At 39.0% G+C, this 16,048-nt stretch overlaps 1 protein-coding gene across 1 annotated transcript in view; it reads right to left on the bottom strand.

Annotated features, from left to right (window-relative positions):
• Nucleotides 1–3,671: 3,671 nt before the first annotated feature.
• fam117bb (family with sequence similarity 117 member Bb) overlaps nucleotides 3,672–16,048 on the bottom strand; it is a 58,962-nt gene continuing 46,585 nt past the window's right edge. The window contains exons 5-8 of the mRNA XM_065292834.2: nucleotides 10,832–10,975; nucleotides 9,836–10,070; nucleotides 6,807–6,930; nucleotides 3,672–6,638 (exon numbers count right to left, since the gene is read on the bottom strand). Of these exons, the coding sequence (XP_065148906.2) occupies nucleotides 6,356–6,638; nucleotides 6,807–6,930; nucleotides 9,836–10,070; nucleotides 10,832–10,975 (786 nt within the window). The 3' untranslated portion in view covers nucleotides 3,672–6,355. The remainder of the gene's footprint in view (nucleotides 6,639–6,806; nucleotides 6,931–9,835; nucleotides 10,071–10,831; nucleotides 10,976–16,048) is intronic.

The raw sequence follows: 16,048 nt of genomic DNA, 5'->3' as shown, positions 1-16,048 counted from the left end.
GGTGTGCTGGGCCTGGAGGAACCATCTGACCCTTTGTCAAGTCCAAACTAAAAGGACAGTTTGAGCCTGTAACAATAAGTCAAGCACGCTCAAGAAAGAAAAGAAAACGTGAGGAATCTGGTTGGGAGTGAACTCTGGTCCAAACATATTCCCAGTCCGAGCCCAAAGTGCCCCAGGGTCTCAGAGGGGAGCACGGCTCGGTCAGAAACGTTCACACTTAAGTCTCACAATGAGGTTTTTAATGAAATATATCAACGAGTTTATTTCAAGCTCAAGAAAAGAAAGAGTGAATAGAGAAACTATAGACCAATAGAGAGAACAATTGTGACCCTGCCTGTGAAAATGAGCATGAAGTATTTCAATCTAATTCTGAAATAACGAGCATCAATGTTTGATTTCACTGTAATTTCAATCTTTGACATGACCTTACTCAGTGAATATTAAAGAAATAGAGATTATATTTTCACAGAATGTTCTTTTCATTATGTAGGATGATTTAGTAAAACTTGTAAGTCATCAAAAAAAAAAAACAATTCACAATTTTCTTAGCTTTTATTTTAAAGAGGTCTGCTGCTGAAAGGTATTAAGAAAATCATACTCTCAGCTGTGCATGATCATACAATGCATATAAAAATATGTGGTACTTCTCAGTTTGTTCAATCAATACCTCCTGAAAAGTCTAAAATGCAAAACCCCTGAAATGGGCCTACACGATCACTGGCAGAATCATGTGCTAAAATGCTGGGTTGTTTCAACACATGGTTGGGTAAAATATGCACCAACTCAACCGTTGGTTTGAATTAAACTAGAAGATGCACATATTTGATCCAACCATGGGTTGAAACAACCCCACTAAGGTTCACAAAGGTTTGGTTTTGTCCTTGTTTCACCCATCGAACCATCATTTTTTCAGTATTTTAATGTCATCCCTCTTTTATTATTTACTGATTGTTTTGTTGCATTTTGTCAGGTCCATGTTTAGCAGAACTTGATTAGCAATGAGATGCTGATGCATTGTGGGATGCCCGTTCTGGGACATCATAGAAATACTGCTAAGTAATGGCTCCGTCTCCAGCAGGGGATGAGGTGGGGGTAGGGAGACACGGGAAAAAAACCTCTTTGGACTGTTTGGACTGCCCTGCGTGTGAACATTTTTGCCCCTACATTCACAAAAGCTCCTACAAAAAGGAAGGTGGGGGTGTCAATGGACTACTGGACACTGGCTGAAGAGATTGCATGACTGAACCATTTCAAACACCTTTCAGCTACACTTGCACACACACAACAGATCTCCAACAACAGCACCCATTTGATATTACCCCAGCAGTGATGGGTTCACCGAAATGAACTCAATAACTCCACAAAAGATTCATGAATCAGCAGGGCTGTGTTGTTGTGTGGACAATAGATGGAAAATCAATGATATCTGAATCTGAGATCTAGAAGAAATGAATGATGTTTTGATAAAGGACTAGTTTATCATGACTGCGAATAGCTTTGTTCTTATGAGTAACTGTCTTCATATACTTGCATAGCAGTGTAACATGGAAAATCAATATTATATTGATAAATTATATCAACATTCATTTCAGAATCTAAAGTAGACATTACAGTCTAACATTCTTCACCATGCCTGGCTTTTTCCATACATAACAATCATTTATTTTAATTAAATTTGTCAGCCTGAACACTGTGAGATTCGTGTCCGTCATGTGACGACTTGCCCCATCACACTGTGAACACCGCTAGGTGATGTGTGGAAGCCCATCCTGAACGTGTTTTATTTCTCAGCCGAGTGCCAAGGCAAAAATATTTTTATATTACTCCACATTTTTGTTCCCACTGGGAAGAGAAACACATTTCTAATCACGCTTACAGTTGAAAGATTTTATTTAATATTCTTACGATCACACTTTACATCATCCGAAAAGACATCAAAGATTGGGAAAAACGGTTGAACTCCACTTAAACTTCAACTTTGACTTGAAATAAAACCCTCAGACATTTGGAGCGAGTGCAACTTTATTTGTTTGAGTTTCATACAGCCGTAACAACACAAGAGACTACATGGTGTATGTGGGAAAAACATCCAAATCAGTAACAATCAGACAACATACGGCATAGCGTTCCAGCATACATCACTGTCCCCGTGTTAACAAACCGTACGTACTGCACACTTCCACTTGACTAGATGTCACACTATTAAAAAAAAAGATCATTTTAAGGTCGCTATCCGTATAAAAGTATATTAATATTGGACCTACAGCGAGAAAGTTCTCTACTTCAATACATATCCTAAGTAGATATACAAAGCTGTTGATAAAACATTATCAATTTGCATTCAAGCGAGAAACGTTTGAATTCTTGTGTCGTTGCCAGGAGAGATTGCTGCTTTTACATTCCTGAGTACTGATCTACGATAGTAATCACAGGCCGTGAGCTTATTTCAGTTTAAAGATAGAGGCTATGAGAACATGAAGGCCCACATGGCCCTAACCTATTCATAATGCTGGTAAAAGTGCTAAAGCATGTCAAGTTTATCGTGTATTTTCCTTAAAGCTGAAAATAATACCTTAACTACAACATAATGTAGAAGAAAAAATACAGGAACTTGTGCCTTCCAACAAAACAACTGCGAGGAACTCCACCCTGCGAACAAAGCACAAAAGTGGAGGCTGTGCATGCACAAAACAAGGGAAATTCATGCAGACTTATCCTGTGCATCTACAACATTACAACAGCACTTGAGGCTTATTATTCTTGTAACTTAACGACACAACATTTGATTATTTTGCATTACAGTAAGTCACCGTTTTCTGTTGTCTTTGACTTTCACCATAGGATTTTTTTCTTTGGCCACGTCTACAAAAGCACTTGTGTGAGCTACGTAAAATGGCGACTTCTTACCACATACTAACTACTTGTCTGATGCACTGAAATTAAAGGTGCGAGACAGAATATTTTAAAAAAGGCCTGAGGGGTTAAAAAGGTGGTCTTCAGCTCGCATAATGACATTTAGACATTGAACTGGAAGGTTTCAGGAAAAACGGTGCTATTGAACAATCTTGGAGACACAAAATTCCCCAGAATGCATTGTGACATGCATGCATGACTGCATTGTGCTTTGACTTTGTATTTAAATTGAATATCACAGGCAACATTACATAAATGTTTGGATACCTGAATAGTTAACTACCATTTTAAAAGGTAACGTCCTTGGACTTTTCGTTACATTTTTGCAGTGTACATTTGCCGTTCCCTCCTCTAAAACATTCCTCCAGCTAAATGGACTTAAAATTGTGAGAGAGGTGAGAAACCATCTCATCTGTTCGCCTCTTCGCCCTTTCACACTTTGTTTCCTGTTGGGTATAAAGTTTAGAGTTTGGACCCATATGCATTTGAAATGCAGCTATACCTGTAGTTGACTGGCAGCTCTAATGGTGCCGCTCTCTCAGAGCATCAGAAGACATTAATCACAGATCTCTCTCTCTCTCTCTCTCTGATTTGATTTTTTGTCTTTGCTCATAGACTGAGAACCAGTCCCTCCTGTTTCCTTGATGATTTTGTCTTGACTCGGCTGAACAGAAGCTGCCTGCCACGGTGAAAATTATTTGGAGAAACCCGGATTCATTATGCCAGGTCTTTCGGCCTCTATGCCTATTAATTTTAGAAATATTTCAGCCAAAAATGAAAATTCTGCCATCATTTACTCAGCAACCCCTTACAATGTCTGGTCTGGTCTTTCTTATAATGCAATTACAATGAATGAGGAGCTTCAAAAATAATGGTAAAACATCACTATAATGTATCATAGTCAGTATGATTTGAGGTCATACAAACCAAATTTGACTTTAAATTGCTCTTAAGTGAATAAGATGTTGATCATTATGACATTAAGTTAATAAGTCAAACTTGAGAATTGAATTGGTTTAGATTTAGGCGAAAAATGAGTTTGAAAGTTTTTGTGTACACTGTAAAAAGTGAAAGTTAGATCTACTTTAATTACCTCAATTGGTAAAACTTAAAAAAGTTGTCAACTTGAATTTTTCACTTAAAGTGAGAAAATTTAAGGTGAAAAAACATTTAAATTGGTAACACCTAAAAATAAGATAAAGTGAGAAAATTTAAGTAAAAAATATATATTTTTAGGTTAACTTTTTTTAAAGGAAAACACCACAGTTTTTCAATATTTTACTATGTTCTTACCTCAAATTAAATGAATTAATACATACCTATCTTTTTTCAATGCGTGCACTTAATCTTTGTACAGCGCGTCGTGAATGTGTTAGTATTTAGCCTAGCCCTATTCATTCCTTAGGATCCAAACAGGGAAGCCACCAAACACTTCCATGTTTTCCCTATTTAAAGACTGTTACATGAGTAGTTACACGAGTGGTGCCACAAAATAAAATGTGGTGATATTTTTAAGCAGATAAAAATGAGAACTATATTGTATGCTCTTGCACTAAGTTTGCAGCACTTTGACCTCAGCGCCCAATAACGTCATCACTCCTGACTACTCCTCGTCTCGCTCAAACTTCCGTCAATATCACTGCACCCTTCCCCCACTCATTATAGTTCTCATTTTTTATCCGCTTAAAAAAAGTCGCGTTTTATTTTGAGCCACCATACTTACTCGTGTAACTACTCATGTAACAGTCTTTAAATAGGGAAAACATGGAAGTGTTTGGTGGCTTCTAAATTCATCTCTGTTTGGATCCTAAGGAATGAATGGGGCTAGGCTAAATGCTAACACAGTCACGACGCGATGTACAAAGATTAGAGGACAAGTTCGGTATTTTAGACTTAAAGCCCTGTTTTCAGATTGTTTGTGATGAAATAGAACAGTTGTGACTGAAATTTCGACATATGCCGCTGCCCCGAGAATTTTCGGGTGATCGTTGTTTCACCTCCCACCTCAACAATGGGTGTATAGGTGCACATGAACAATCCTTCCTAAAATGCATTAAACTTTCGTTTACAAAGACGTGAAACTCACCGAGTGGTCAGGGGTGTTCACTGATATGCTCACACAAAAATCGCTGCAAAAGATGCTTTCCAACAGCTGTTTTAGCATTCGTTGTTAACTGATGGACCTATTTCCAAACGCCTCACACCCGCATATTCTTCCGTTGAGAGCTTGAATAATAGACACTCCAGCCCAGTTGGTGGCGATAATCCACCTTTGCCAATTGCAAGAATACAAAAAAGTCCCGGCGCGGAGTAATACCGTACCTCACAGGACATCTAATACAAGTCAATGGAGTTGGACAAAACTATGATAAAACCTGTTGGAATGCGTCTTTTGCAGCGATTCTTGTGTGAGCATATCAGTGAACACCCCTGACCACTCGGTGAGTTTCATGTCTTTGTGAATGAAAGTTTAATGCATTTTAGGAAGTGATTGTTCCTGTGCACCTATAAACCCATTCTAGAGGTGGGAGGTGAAACAACGATCACCCGAAAATTCTCGGGCCAGCATCATATGTCAAAATTTCAGTCAAAACCGTTCTATTTCATCATAAACAATCTTGTCATTTAAGTGCATGCATTGAATAAAGATAGGCATGTATTAATTTGTCTTAGTTGAGGTAAGAAAATGTAAAACATTGAAAAACAGTGGTGTTTTCCTTTAAGCTAATCCAACTTTCACTTTTTAAAGTGTAGCTTTTAGAAACTTGGAACTTAGCACACAAGTTATATGGAGACACATTTTTTTGTGTGATTTTAAGTTGAAAAGTCCTTCTTTATTGTAACTAAATGGAAAGTGTAACCAGTCCTTTTTAAGCTCCATGGAAAAAAGCCAGGATTAAAATGAAATGGGGGCGAGTAAACAATGACAGTTTATTTTCTTTTTTTTAGATGAACTTATCTACTAAGACAACATAATTTCTATTTAATGTTCTGCTGGTCCTAAAAAAATATGTAGAAAATTTCTTGCAAAAGTGATCCACGGCAAACTATTATAAAATATACATCAGTGTCTCACAAAAATTCATCTAGGACCTATAAAGCCACCTCGGTATTGAAGAATTGAGAAAGCTAACATAGATCAGATTCCCGCTGCTTTATGCGAGTGTGCGTTCATAGTGATTTAACTTTCTCAATCTCAGTCATGTCTACGAAAGGTATAAAAGCGAATATGTTAATCACAAACATACCTTTATCAAAAACCCAACCCCAAAATTGGCCTTCCTGTTCTTTGAGAACAAGCACAAACCTTAATAAAGCTGCATAGCAAAAGGCAACCATTTCATCTTCCATCAAAAACAAGCAGACGTCACCCAATAAAGCCTTTGTTACTAATAATCGCTTCGTTCTGTAAGAGTTATGAAAATGTGCCGTGCAAAGTTCGCTAGGACACTTGTTGAGGGGGCGTGTCTAACTCCGACAGACAGGAGGAGGGGGAGGAGCCTGAGGGTTGTTGGGATAGTACGCAGGTTCTCCACGAAGCTCTCTGCTCAGGTTCTGGTGTGAGTCGCCCGTTGCCTTGATTCTTAAGGTTGTTGAGCTCCTGTGTGGGCATCAGTGGTTTGGGAATGTTGACTAGGCAGAACGCCGAGCCGCTCTTGGGAATGAAATTGACCTTGTTCCTATCTGGGCACAGGAACTGAGGGATCTCCTGCGGAGGTCTGGCCCTGTACAGATGAAAATGGAGGAGGAGAGATAAGAGACAGCTGAAGGTACCGACTCAGCTTTGAAGTCGGTGTAAACGTTACGCTATCATAATTTCAAGGGCTCGAAGCAGAACACGACGAGTGCAAAGAGAGCAGATAAAATATTGGATTGTGAGAAACTGCACTCACTGTGTTTCTTCTGTGAAGACCTTGACTCGCTCACAGCCCTCAGGTGGCTCGCGTTTGAACATGTAGGTGTTGTTTGGCTTTGGGGAGGAGGCATATTTAAGCAGGGGTGAGCCAGGGGCGAGATCTGTGGACATGGTACAAGACAATAGTTTTAATAATGACAGTACAACCTGTGTATTATGTGCAACAGCATCTGTCAGTACTGTCCACAGAACTCAGAAGTGAAACGCCCATTATTACTCAAGTTCTGCGCATTCTCAAACCCTTACGTGTTCCTTTACCAAATCTGAGGTGTAAATGAGATGTATAATAATAAAAACTTTAATTTATCCCAGCTTTAACGGATACCACCGCCAAAATAAAAATTACCCAATGATTTACTCATCCTCAAGTAATCTGAGATGCATATGTCCATCACTTTCAGACCAGCACATTTGGAGTCATTGTGGTAATGTTCTTAATCTTCCAAGCTTTAAAATGGGAGAAAACAGGGACCAAGGAACAGTTTCTGACTTTAAATCCCAAAAAAGTACATTCATCCTTAACAGAAGTAATCCACACGGCTCCAAAGGGTTAATAAAGGTCTTCTCAGATTACTTGAGGCAAATCGATGCAATTTTGTAAGAAAAATATCAAAATATTTAACTTTATCAAATATAATAATTAGCATCTTGAACTTGCGATTCACAAGAGAGTTTATTAACCCCCTGGACCGTGTGGATAATAATAATAATAATTCCTTACATTTATATAGCGCTTTTCTCAGTACTCAAAGCGCTTTACATATGAACTGGGGCATCTCCTCAACCACCACCAATGTGCAGCATCCACCTGGATGATGCGACGGCAGCCATATTGCGCCAGAACGCCCACCACACACCAGCTTATTAGTGGAGAGGAGACAGAGTGATATAGCCAAGTAGTATGAGGGATGATTAGTAGGACAATGGGCAAGTTTGGCCAGGATGCCGGGGCACACCCCTACTCTTTTTCGAAGGACATCCTGGGATTTTTAATGACCACAGAGAGTCAGGACCTCGGTTTAACGTCTCATCCGAAGGACGGTGCTTTTTTGACAGTATAGTGTCCCCATCACTATACTGGGGCGTTAGGACCCACACAGACCACAGGGTGAGCACCCCCGCTGGTCTCACTAACACCACTACCAGCAGCAACCTGGTTTTTCCCAAGTGGTCTCCCATCCAAGTACTGACCAGGCTCAGCCCTGCTTAGCTTCAGTGGGCAAGCTGTCTTGGGCTACAGGGTGATATGGCTGCTGTATGGATGACTTCTGTGAAGGATGGATGCACTTTTTTGAGCTTTAAGTCAGAAGCGTTTTCTCCCATAATAAGCTTGGAAAAGCAAGGACATTTACTAGTTAAAGGGTTAGTTCCAGATAACACGTCAGCAGCGTCACTGCAGTGTGGTGAATGCAGATTCACAACAGACAAGACTAAATGCTGAATAAAGTTGTAATTTTTGTTCTTTTTGGACCAAAATGTATTTTCAATGATTCAACAAATTCTAACTGACCAACTGGTAACACTTCACAATAAGGTTCATTAGTTAACATTAGTTAATGTATTAACTAACATAGGGCTGTGACGGTGGCAAATTTTTACCACCGCGGTGGAACCATCAACAACAACCGCCGGTGTTGCGGTGGTGGGGTCCATGGGGGGGTTAGGGTGGTTTAAATGGTGAAAGAAAATAAAGTTTCACTAAATGCGCTTCCTGATGCACGCGACTTTAACCTGGTAACATTTTTATTTCACAACAAAAGACAAACGTGATGTGTATGTATCACTGTCACTGGAGACCAAAAGAAACTAAAGCAGACGCACAACACAGTGACATGGCTAAACTCCAACGTGCTGAGTTATGCTAAAATCCACCAGTTTAGTGGAAACGCCATACATGGTAATGTAGCGGAGATTTGTGTATTAACATAAAACAATGTTATAAATTTGTATCTTAGGCTTTAAATTACTGTACAACTTTTGTTATTATTATTTCACGTGTAAAAAAACTGCAATTTTTACTTATTATTTTGTTTAATCATTCACCTGATATGTGACGTCACACAACCGCTGGTGGCACTTCACCACTGCGGTGGCATTGCACCACCGCGGTGGTGCGGTGGTCATGACAACCGTCCCACCCCTACACTAACATGAACAAACCATGAGCAATACATTTGTTACAGTATTTATTAATCTTTGTTAATGTTAGTTAATAGAAATAAAGCTTTTAATTGCTTGTTAATGTTAGTTTACAGTGCAACTAACTAACGTTACAAGATTTTAATAAAGTATTAGTAATTGTTGAAATTAACATAAACAGACTAATAAATGCTGTATAAGTGCAATTCATTAATAGTTCATGTTAACTAATGTTGTTAACTAATGCTAACTAATGAACCTTATTGTAAAGTGTTACCTATCAACTGATGTCGCATGGACTACTTTGATGATGTTTTTATTACCTTTCTGGAATTGGACAGTATACCGTACATACATTTTCAATTGAGGGGCAGAAAGCTAAAAACCTCTTAAACTGTGTTCTGAAGATGAACGGAGGTCTTACAGGTTTGGAACGACATGAGGATGAGTCATTAATGACATTATTTTCATTTTTGGACGAACTAACCCTTTAACTTCAAATGTGTTCGTCAGAATTGCTTGAGGGCAAGTACATAATAAATTAATTTTTATATTTGGCTGGAGTATCGCTTCAAATTGCAAGGAAAACCATAAGTGGAGCATCTTAACCACCCGGACACAGCAAAATTAGCTCAACCAATGGCATGATGTTGAGGCAGAACTTTCTGTTTGTCTAACTAATGAGAGGCAGGGGAAGTGATTAAGAAAAACAAGCCTGAAAACAAGATGTTATTGGTGGAAAAGACAATGGCCACTAACCTCTCGATAAGCAAACAAAGCGATCAAAGCATGAGAGGTGTAAACTCAATGCCATGTGTACAGCCCTGAGTGTGTTTGTGTGTGGGATATCTTGTGTCTGCGCTGTACCTTTCTCATGGCCATCAGTCAACGTTTCGTCCTCGTTGGGAGATGGACTATCGCTGCAGGGCTCGATGGGAACATTCAGGAACGTGGGTGAGATGGACTGAGAACGGCTGCTGCTGTTGCTGTGGTTACTGCCCGCCGTGGTGCCCAGGGGTGTCTGTGTGTCAATGCTGCGTGAGCTGGCACTGCGCTGGCAGAGGGGAGGAGGGGCGCGATGCCCATCTGGGGCCTCATGAGGCTGGGATAAAAGAACAGGGATCAAGGATTATATTAATTGGATGATAGTTTTTAGTGGCTTAGTACTTGGATACTTACATTTAAAAATATATGTCATGTCAAAATACCAAATGTTAAAATTTATTTGCAATAAAATATCAAATAATGACACGTGTTCACAAGAGAGTGCGTTTCCAGTGTATGACGTAGCATACGAGACGTATTGGAGATGAGACAAGAGAGATAGGACGCTACGTCCTACGTTGGAAACGCAATTTCTTGCCAGCCATTACCGGAAGCTAGTTATTTTAGTTTGTACATTTTTTTTATTACAATTTTTCTTACAAATTTGCATTGATTGTTCTCAGAAGGCCTCGTTAACCCACTGGAGCCGTGTGGGTTACTTCTCTGATGAATTAATGCACTTTTTTGGGCTTTGAATCAGAAGCATCATTTACTACCATTATAAAGCCTGGAAAACCCCATTTTCTAATAAAACACAGATTGTGTTCTTTTGAAAAAAAAAAAATCATATACATATAATATACATTGAGGACGGCTTGAAGGTGAGTAAATCATGGGGTAATTTAATTTTTTGGTCAACTATCCCAAGAAATATATTTGTGTCTTACTGCCACTTGGTTTGATATTTTGTTATATAATAAACCATTCATATGATTCAAGTGTCAAAATGCTTTCTGTGGCGGCTGTACAGTAAATTTCCTCTGAGGACACTTAATTTAAGCAACAGTGGTTTTGCAAAATCACACTGTGGTTTCTTACAATGAACTGCTCTTCTCTGTCGCCTGCATCTCGGATAATGATGCGTTCGATCTCCTGATTCAGCCCCTCCACGCTGTTACGGAAACGGGACACAGAAGACTTGGATATGGGAATTGAGATTAGGACCGTCTTTGGAATAGGAGCCTGGAACAGAAGAGAATATGGGTGTGATTATTTATTAATAAATAGTATTAATAAACAGTAAATAACATCTGTTACCTAGTGCTTAAAGGGACACTCCACTTTTTTGGAAAATATACTCATTTTCAAGCTCCTCTAGAGTTCAACATTTTATTTTTATCTTTTTGGAATCCATTCAGCTGATCTCCGGGTCTGGCAGTACCACTTTTAGCAATGATATTGCGCCTCCTGCAGCCATGTTACAGCAGCAAAGTCCTTGATTATTATGCCAGAATGAGAGTATAGTTCCTAGACATATCTGCCTAGAAAATTTTAATTTTCTGTTGGTCTTAGTACACAATGTAACTACAGAAGAGTCAAGTTTTAAATAGGAAAAATATCTAAACTCTTCGGTTATTTCTTAGCACAATGCTAATGGTCTAATCAGATTCAATTGATTATGCTAAGCTATGCTAAAAGTGGAAGCACCAGACCCGGAGATCGGCTGAATGGATTCCAAAACGGTAAAAATCAAATGTTGAACTCTAAAGGAGCTGGAAAATGAGCATATTTTCAAAAAAAGTGGAGTGTCTCTTTAATCTAGTTGTTTCAACACAAAGTGCAGCAGGGATGACGCATTTTTGTAGGCCAACCAAAAAGTTAGCGGGACTCTGGTTCCCTCGTAAAAAAGGCCATTAAAGGGATAGTTCACCCTAAAATGAAAATTCTGTCATCATTTACTCAATCTCATGTTGTTACAAACCCGCATAAATTTCTTTTCTCTGATGAACACAAAGGAAGAAATTTTGAGAGAGGTTTGTAGCTAAACCCTTCGTGGACACCATTCACATCCATAGTAGGAAAAAATTATACTATGGAAGTGAATGTGGTCCACAAATGGTTTGGCTACAAACACTTCTCAAAATATCTTCGTTTGTGTTTATCACAACAAAGAAATTTATGCGCGTTTGTAACAACATGAGAGTGAGTAAATGATGACAGAATTTTCATTTTTGGGTGAACTATCCCTTTAATTTTTTCCATAGACTTTTGGATTATTGTAAAAAATAAGCTCTGTGTTTAACAAAAGTTAAAGACACTTACACGTTTTGTCCAAAAACATAATCTTCACAGAACACAACTTTTATGAATGTTGAAGTAATGCATTTACTTGAAATAAAAAGCTAACCTTAGGCTACAAGCGAACTACACCACAGTCTCTTGACAGTCATCATCACCAAGCTTGCGACAGCCCTTTTAAACTTTATTAAACACATTCAAAAACTTGTTCCCTGATAAAGAAATACTCTGTGGAAAAATATTTGTTGGGAATTGTGCCCATGCTGCGTTCTTTATGCGTGATGATGTTTAAAGTCCCGACAAATAGTCTCATAGTCTCATGTAGCAACTTTTTAGCAACCACCCTTTTAAGACACTTTAAAGCTTAGGGTAAAGGGTATTGCTGGTATGTTTTGTGAATAAAATGTGAAAATATCTTGGCCTTATGTTAACTCAAGATCTTATTTAAGGACCTTAACAAAAAAAAACACATTGACTTCGGGACATTGGAACCGGAAGTGCTAAAAGGCTAACTTGCTTCTTGGTTTTGCCTACAAAAAGTCATCACTAAGGCACCCTATGACCTATGGTGCTCATGTGGGAAGGACAGGTTTGAGTCAGGCTCAAATCATATTTCCATACAATTGCACCTATTATAATATACTAAAAATAAAATGTGGGTAGCTGGCAGTTCTCAGAAATAAATTTTTTATTAAGTGGCAAAGTTGTGCTCTGGAGCTGCTCAGGGGAATTTTGACCTTTATGAGAGGATAACCAAGTAAAACTTTGCTGTGTCATCCTTTTGTAAAATATAGAAGAGTAATAAAATATTTTAAATAAATTCTCAATATGAAAACAGCTCATGCTGTTACCCATTAAATAACATAAGAATATTGAGAGAAATTACAAAACTAGGCCTACAAGAAAATATTAGTAAATAGACTATATTTAAATAGGAAATACAATGGATTAAAAAAAGGGACATTAATTCTAGCTGAAATGTGAAATGTGGTTCAACATGCACAGTTTATTGGTTGCAATGATCAGTCCTTCCAGAAAAACGCAGAGTTTTTTGTGTTTGTTGCAGGCAAAAATCCTTGATCTTGCGGCACATTTCTTAAAAAATGCTATGGAATATGCGGGATATTTATGCAATTTTATGCAATGAGATTATGGGAACTTGCATAAATTGCGGGAACTTGCAAAAACTGTTTGCAGCTTTTCAATGATGTTCACGTCACATAATCACGTCACTTCATAACGTTTCCATGGCAACAAGGGACATGGCTGCGCTTGTGTGAATTAAATGCAACATTTTTCAACTTTCTGCTAGGATATATTTGATTTTTGCTACGAAATTGAATTATGAAATCATGCAAGCCCCGCATATTTTGCGCACGGAAATCTGCAATTTATGCTGCGAAAGTGCGGCGTATTTGAAAAAATGCGCCCCCCGCATAAATATGCGTACTTTGGTTGATTATGATTTGAATCATGCAATCTCATAATCACGTTTTTCTGGAGGGACTGAATGATTGATCAACAGATGCATAACTTTAGAGAGATCAGATAAGACACATTTCAAGAAAATACTGCCTGTGCTTTAGCTTTGCAGCCACAGCATCTCAGCTCAGAATCAATCCTGAAAATCTCCTCGCCCTGCCAATTTTCAGACTGATAGATTTCTGACTTTGTGATTGGCTGCAGTGCACACCTCACAACTACACCAGGACATACAACATATAGAGACAACAAGGGTGACAAGCAACAATCGCACGTATGAAATCACATCCTTACTGTGTTTAATCCATATTCACTTTTACAGCACGTTCCAACTATGCATTTGATCACAAATTCATCACATTTCCTGAAAGCTTACATCCTGTCATCTGAAGAAAAGGTGTTTTTTGTCTTTCTCTCTTGTTCTGCTCCGTTCCACCCTTCCTGACCTGTATCCCTTTTCTGCCTTTCTCCTCCCAAGATCCACCTCAATTGATTTAAGCGGTGGCGCGAGCCTTTTTCCTTCACAGGGCTCAACGCAAATAATTTTTTATACTGGCCCGATCGGGCCAGTGGTTCAGGTTTTCACTTGCCCTGCCAAAATTTTCACTGGCCCTAATAATAAACTGTCAGTGTAACATATTTAAAAATAATAATTTTAATACAATAATAAAAGTCAAATAGAATTGTATACATATACAACAGACATGTTCCAAAGAAAAAGATTCCCAACTTTTCTGCTTTACCTGTAAACTGACAGCAAACTCTGCAAAATATTGCATTGTTTCTTTCGGCGTGTTTTACCCAAGTAAATGTCTGCTTCAAAGATGTTAAATAATATACATTGATGAAAATATATTTTAGTGACTGAGGGTGAAGCACTGGCCCAATCGGGCAAGTGACAATACTTTTTACTGGCCCGAACGTCTCTCACGCTTGCCCCGGGCAACCGGGCAGTACTTTATGTTGAGCCCTGCTTCATAATCTCTGCTTCCCCTCTCTCTTTTCTAAAGTTTCCTCTGCGTTTCAAAATTCTACCTCCTTTATTAAAACATGGACCACCGCTGTCCCTGTCGGGCCCTCCCCCTTCGAGCAAACAATGTGAGAACATTAGCAGAGCTGTGCGGCCCTGCGGTGGCCCTCGCTCGAAGCACGCCAGATTTGCTTCATTAGCATGTAAATAGAGCGGCCCACGCTGTAAACTCACATGCACCATCACTCTCCTCACTGATCTGAGCGTGCATGTGCACGTTTAATCGAACATCATACCGCTCGGACATAAAAGTCCTGTGGTCTCTTTTCTTCTGGGCGGTTTGGTTGTTTATATGCTCATCAAAGCACACCGAATATAAAACAACAGAGAGAAACCTCCTGACCCAAGAGGTCACCTCGAAACAATACGCCAGGTTAAGTGATTTTGTCTTTTTCCTAGCAACTTCCTAGCAAGGGGTTGCTGGGAAACAAATATTTGTTTACTTATCAGATTTCCAGTGGCGTGCTGTGACGTTAACAGAAATAATATATGACCCGACAATGATGGAGGAGGACAAGTGGTGCTTTCAAACCCTCGGGTCATTCCCACAGTGTCAGCGGCATCATTCCCACACTGATCGGCGTCATCTTCATACATAGGAAACATGGATCAGCACTTTGTGGGGTCTATAGAGACCGCACAGGAGAGTTAACAAGCCCATCCTTACCGCTTGACCACAGATGGTTATCCTGTACAGAATTAAAAGAAAATGCCGGCACTACATTTACACTTTTAGCAGATGCATTTATCCACAGCGCATTACAAGGTATACATTTTATCAACATGTGTATTTCCTGGGTTCGACCCCATGACATTTTACACTGCTTATGCAATGCTTCACCACTATGTTTGTCATACTATAAAAAAATATACTAAATAACAGAATTTTTTATTCTGTGAATACTGCTGTATGTAAATAAAGGGGCGTGGCGAACTCACATTCAACGTTCCTGCACGTTAAACCGACAAACTGTGGGGTGGACATGTAAGATTAGTCTAAACCACAGACTGTAAAAAAATATGGATCTGAAAATGGGTAAAGAGGCGGGACATGAGTGAAGCTGAGGTGGCTGGTTACTGAAACTACGTCCGCCAAGCTCGACTCTAGTGACAGCAGTGGTTGTTCAACCGTCACTCAAGTGGCCACACCCTTAATTAAGCAGATCTTTAAGGCTTAAAGGATTAGTCCATTTTCTTAAAAAATCCAGATAATTTACTCACCACCATGTCATCCAAAATGTTGATGTCTTTCTTTGTTCAGTCGAGAAGAAATTATGTTTTTTGAGGAAAACATTCCAGGTTTTTTCTTATTTTAATCGATTTTAATGGACCCCAACACGTAACGTAACACGCAACACGAAACGAAGTTTCAAAGGATTCTAAACAAGGGGTGTCCAGACTTTTTTGTGTGGCGATCTACTTTTAAAATGATAAAGCCGACAAGATCTAAAAAACAGAGTTAATTATTTTTATAACACTTTAAATGCTTGTTAGGACTATACCTC

This window comes from Paramisgurnus dabryanus, chromosome 15 (genome assembly GCF_030506205.2).
Source record: "Paramisgurnus dabryanus chromosome 15, PD_genome_1.1, whole genome shotgun sequence".
In the NCBI taxonomy this organism is placed as follows: Eukaryota; Metazoa; Chordata; class Actinopteri; order Cypriniformes; family Cobitidae; genus Paramisgurnus; species Paramisgurnus dabryanus.
This window is presented reverse-complemented; position numbering and strand designations above follow the sequence as displayed.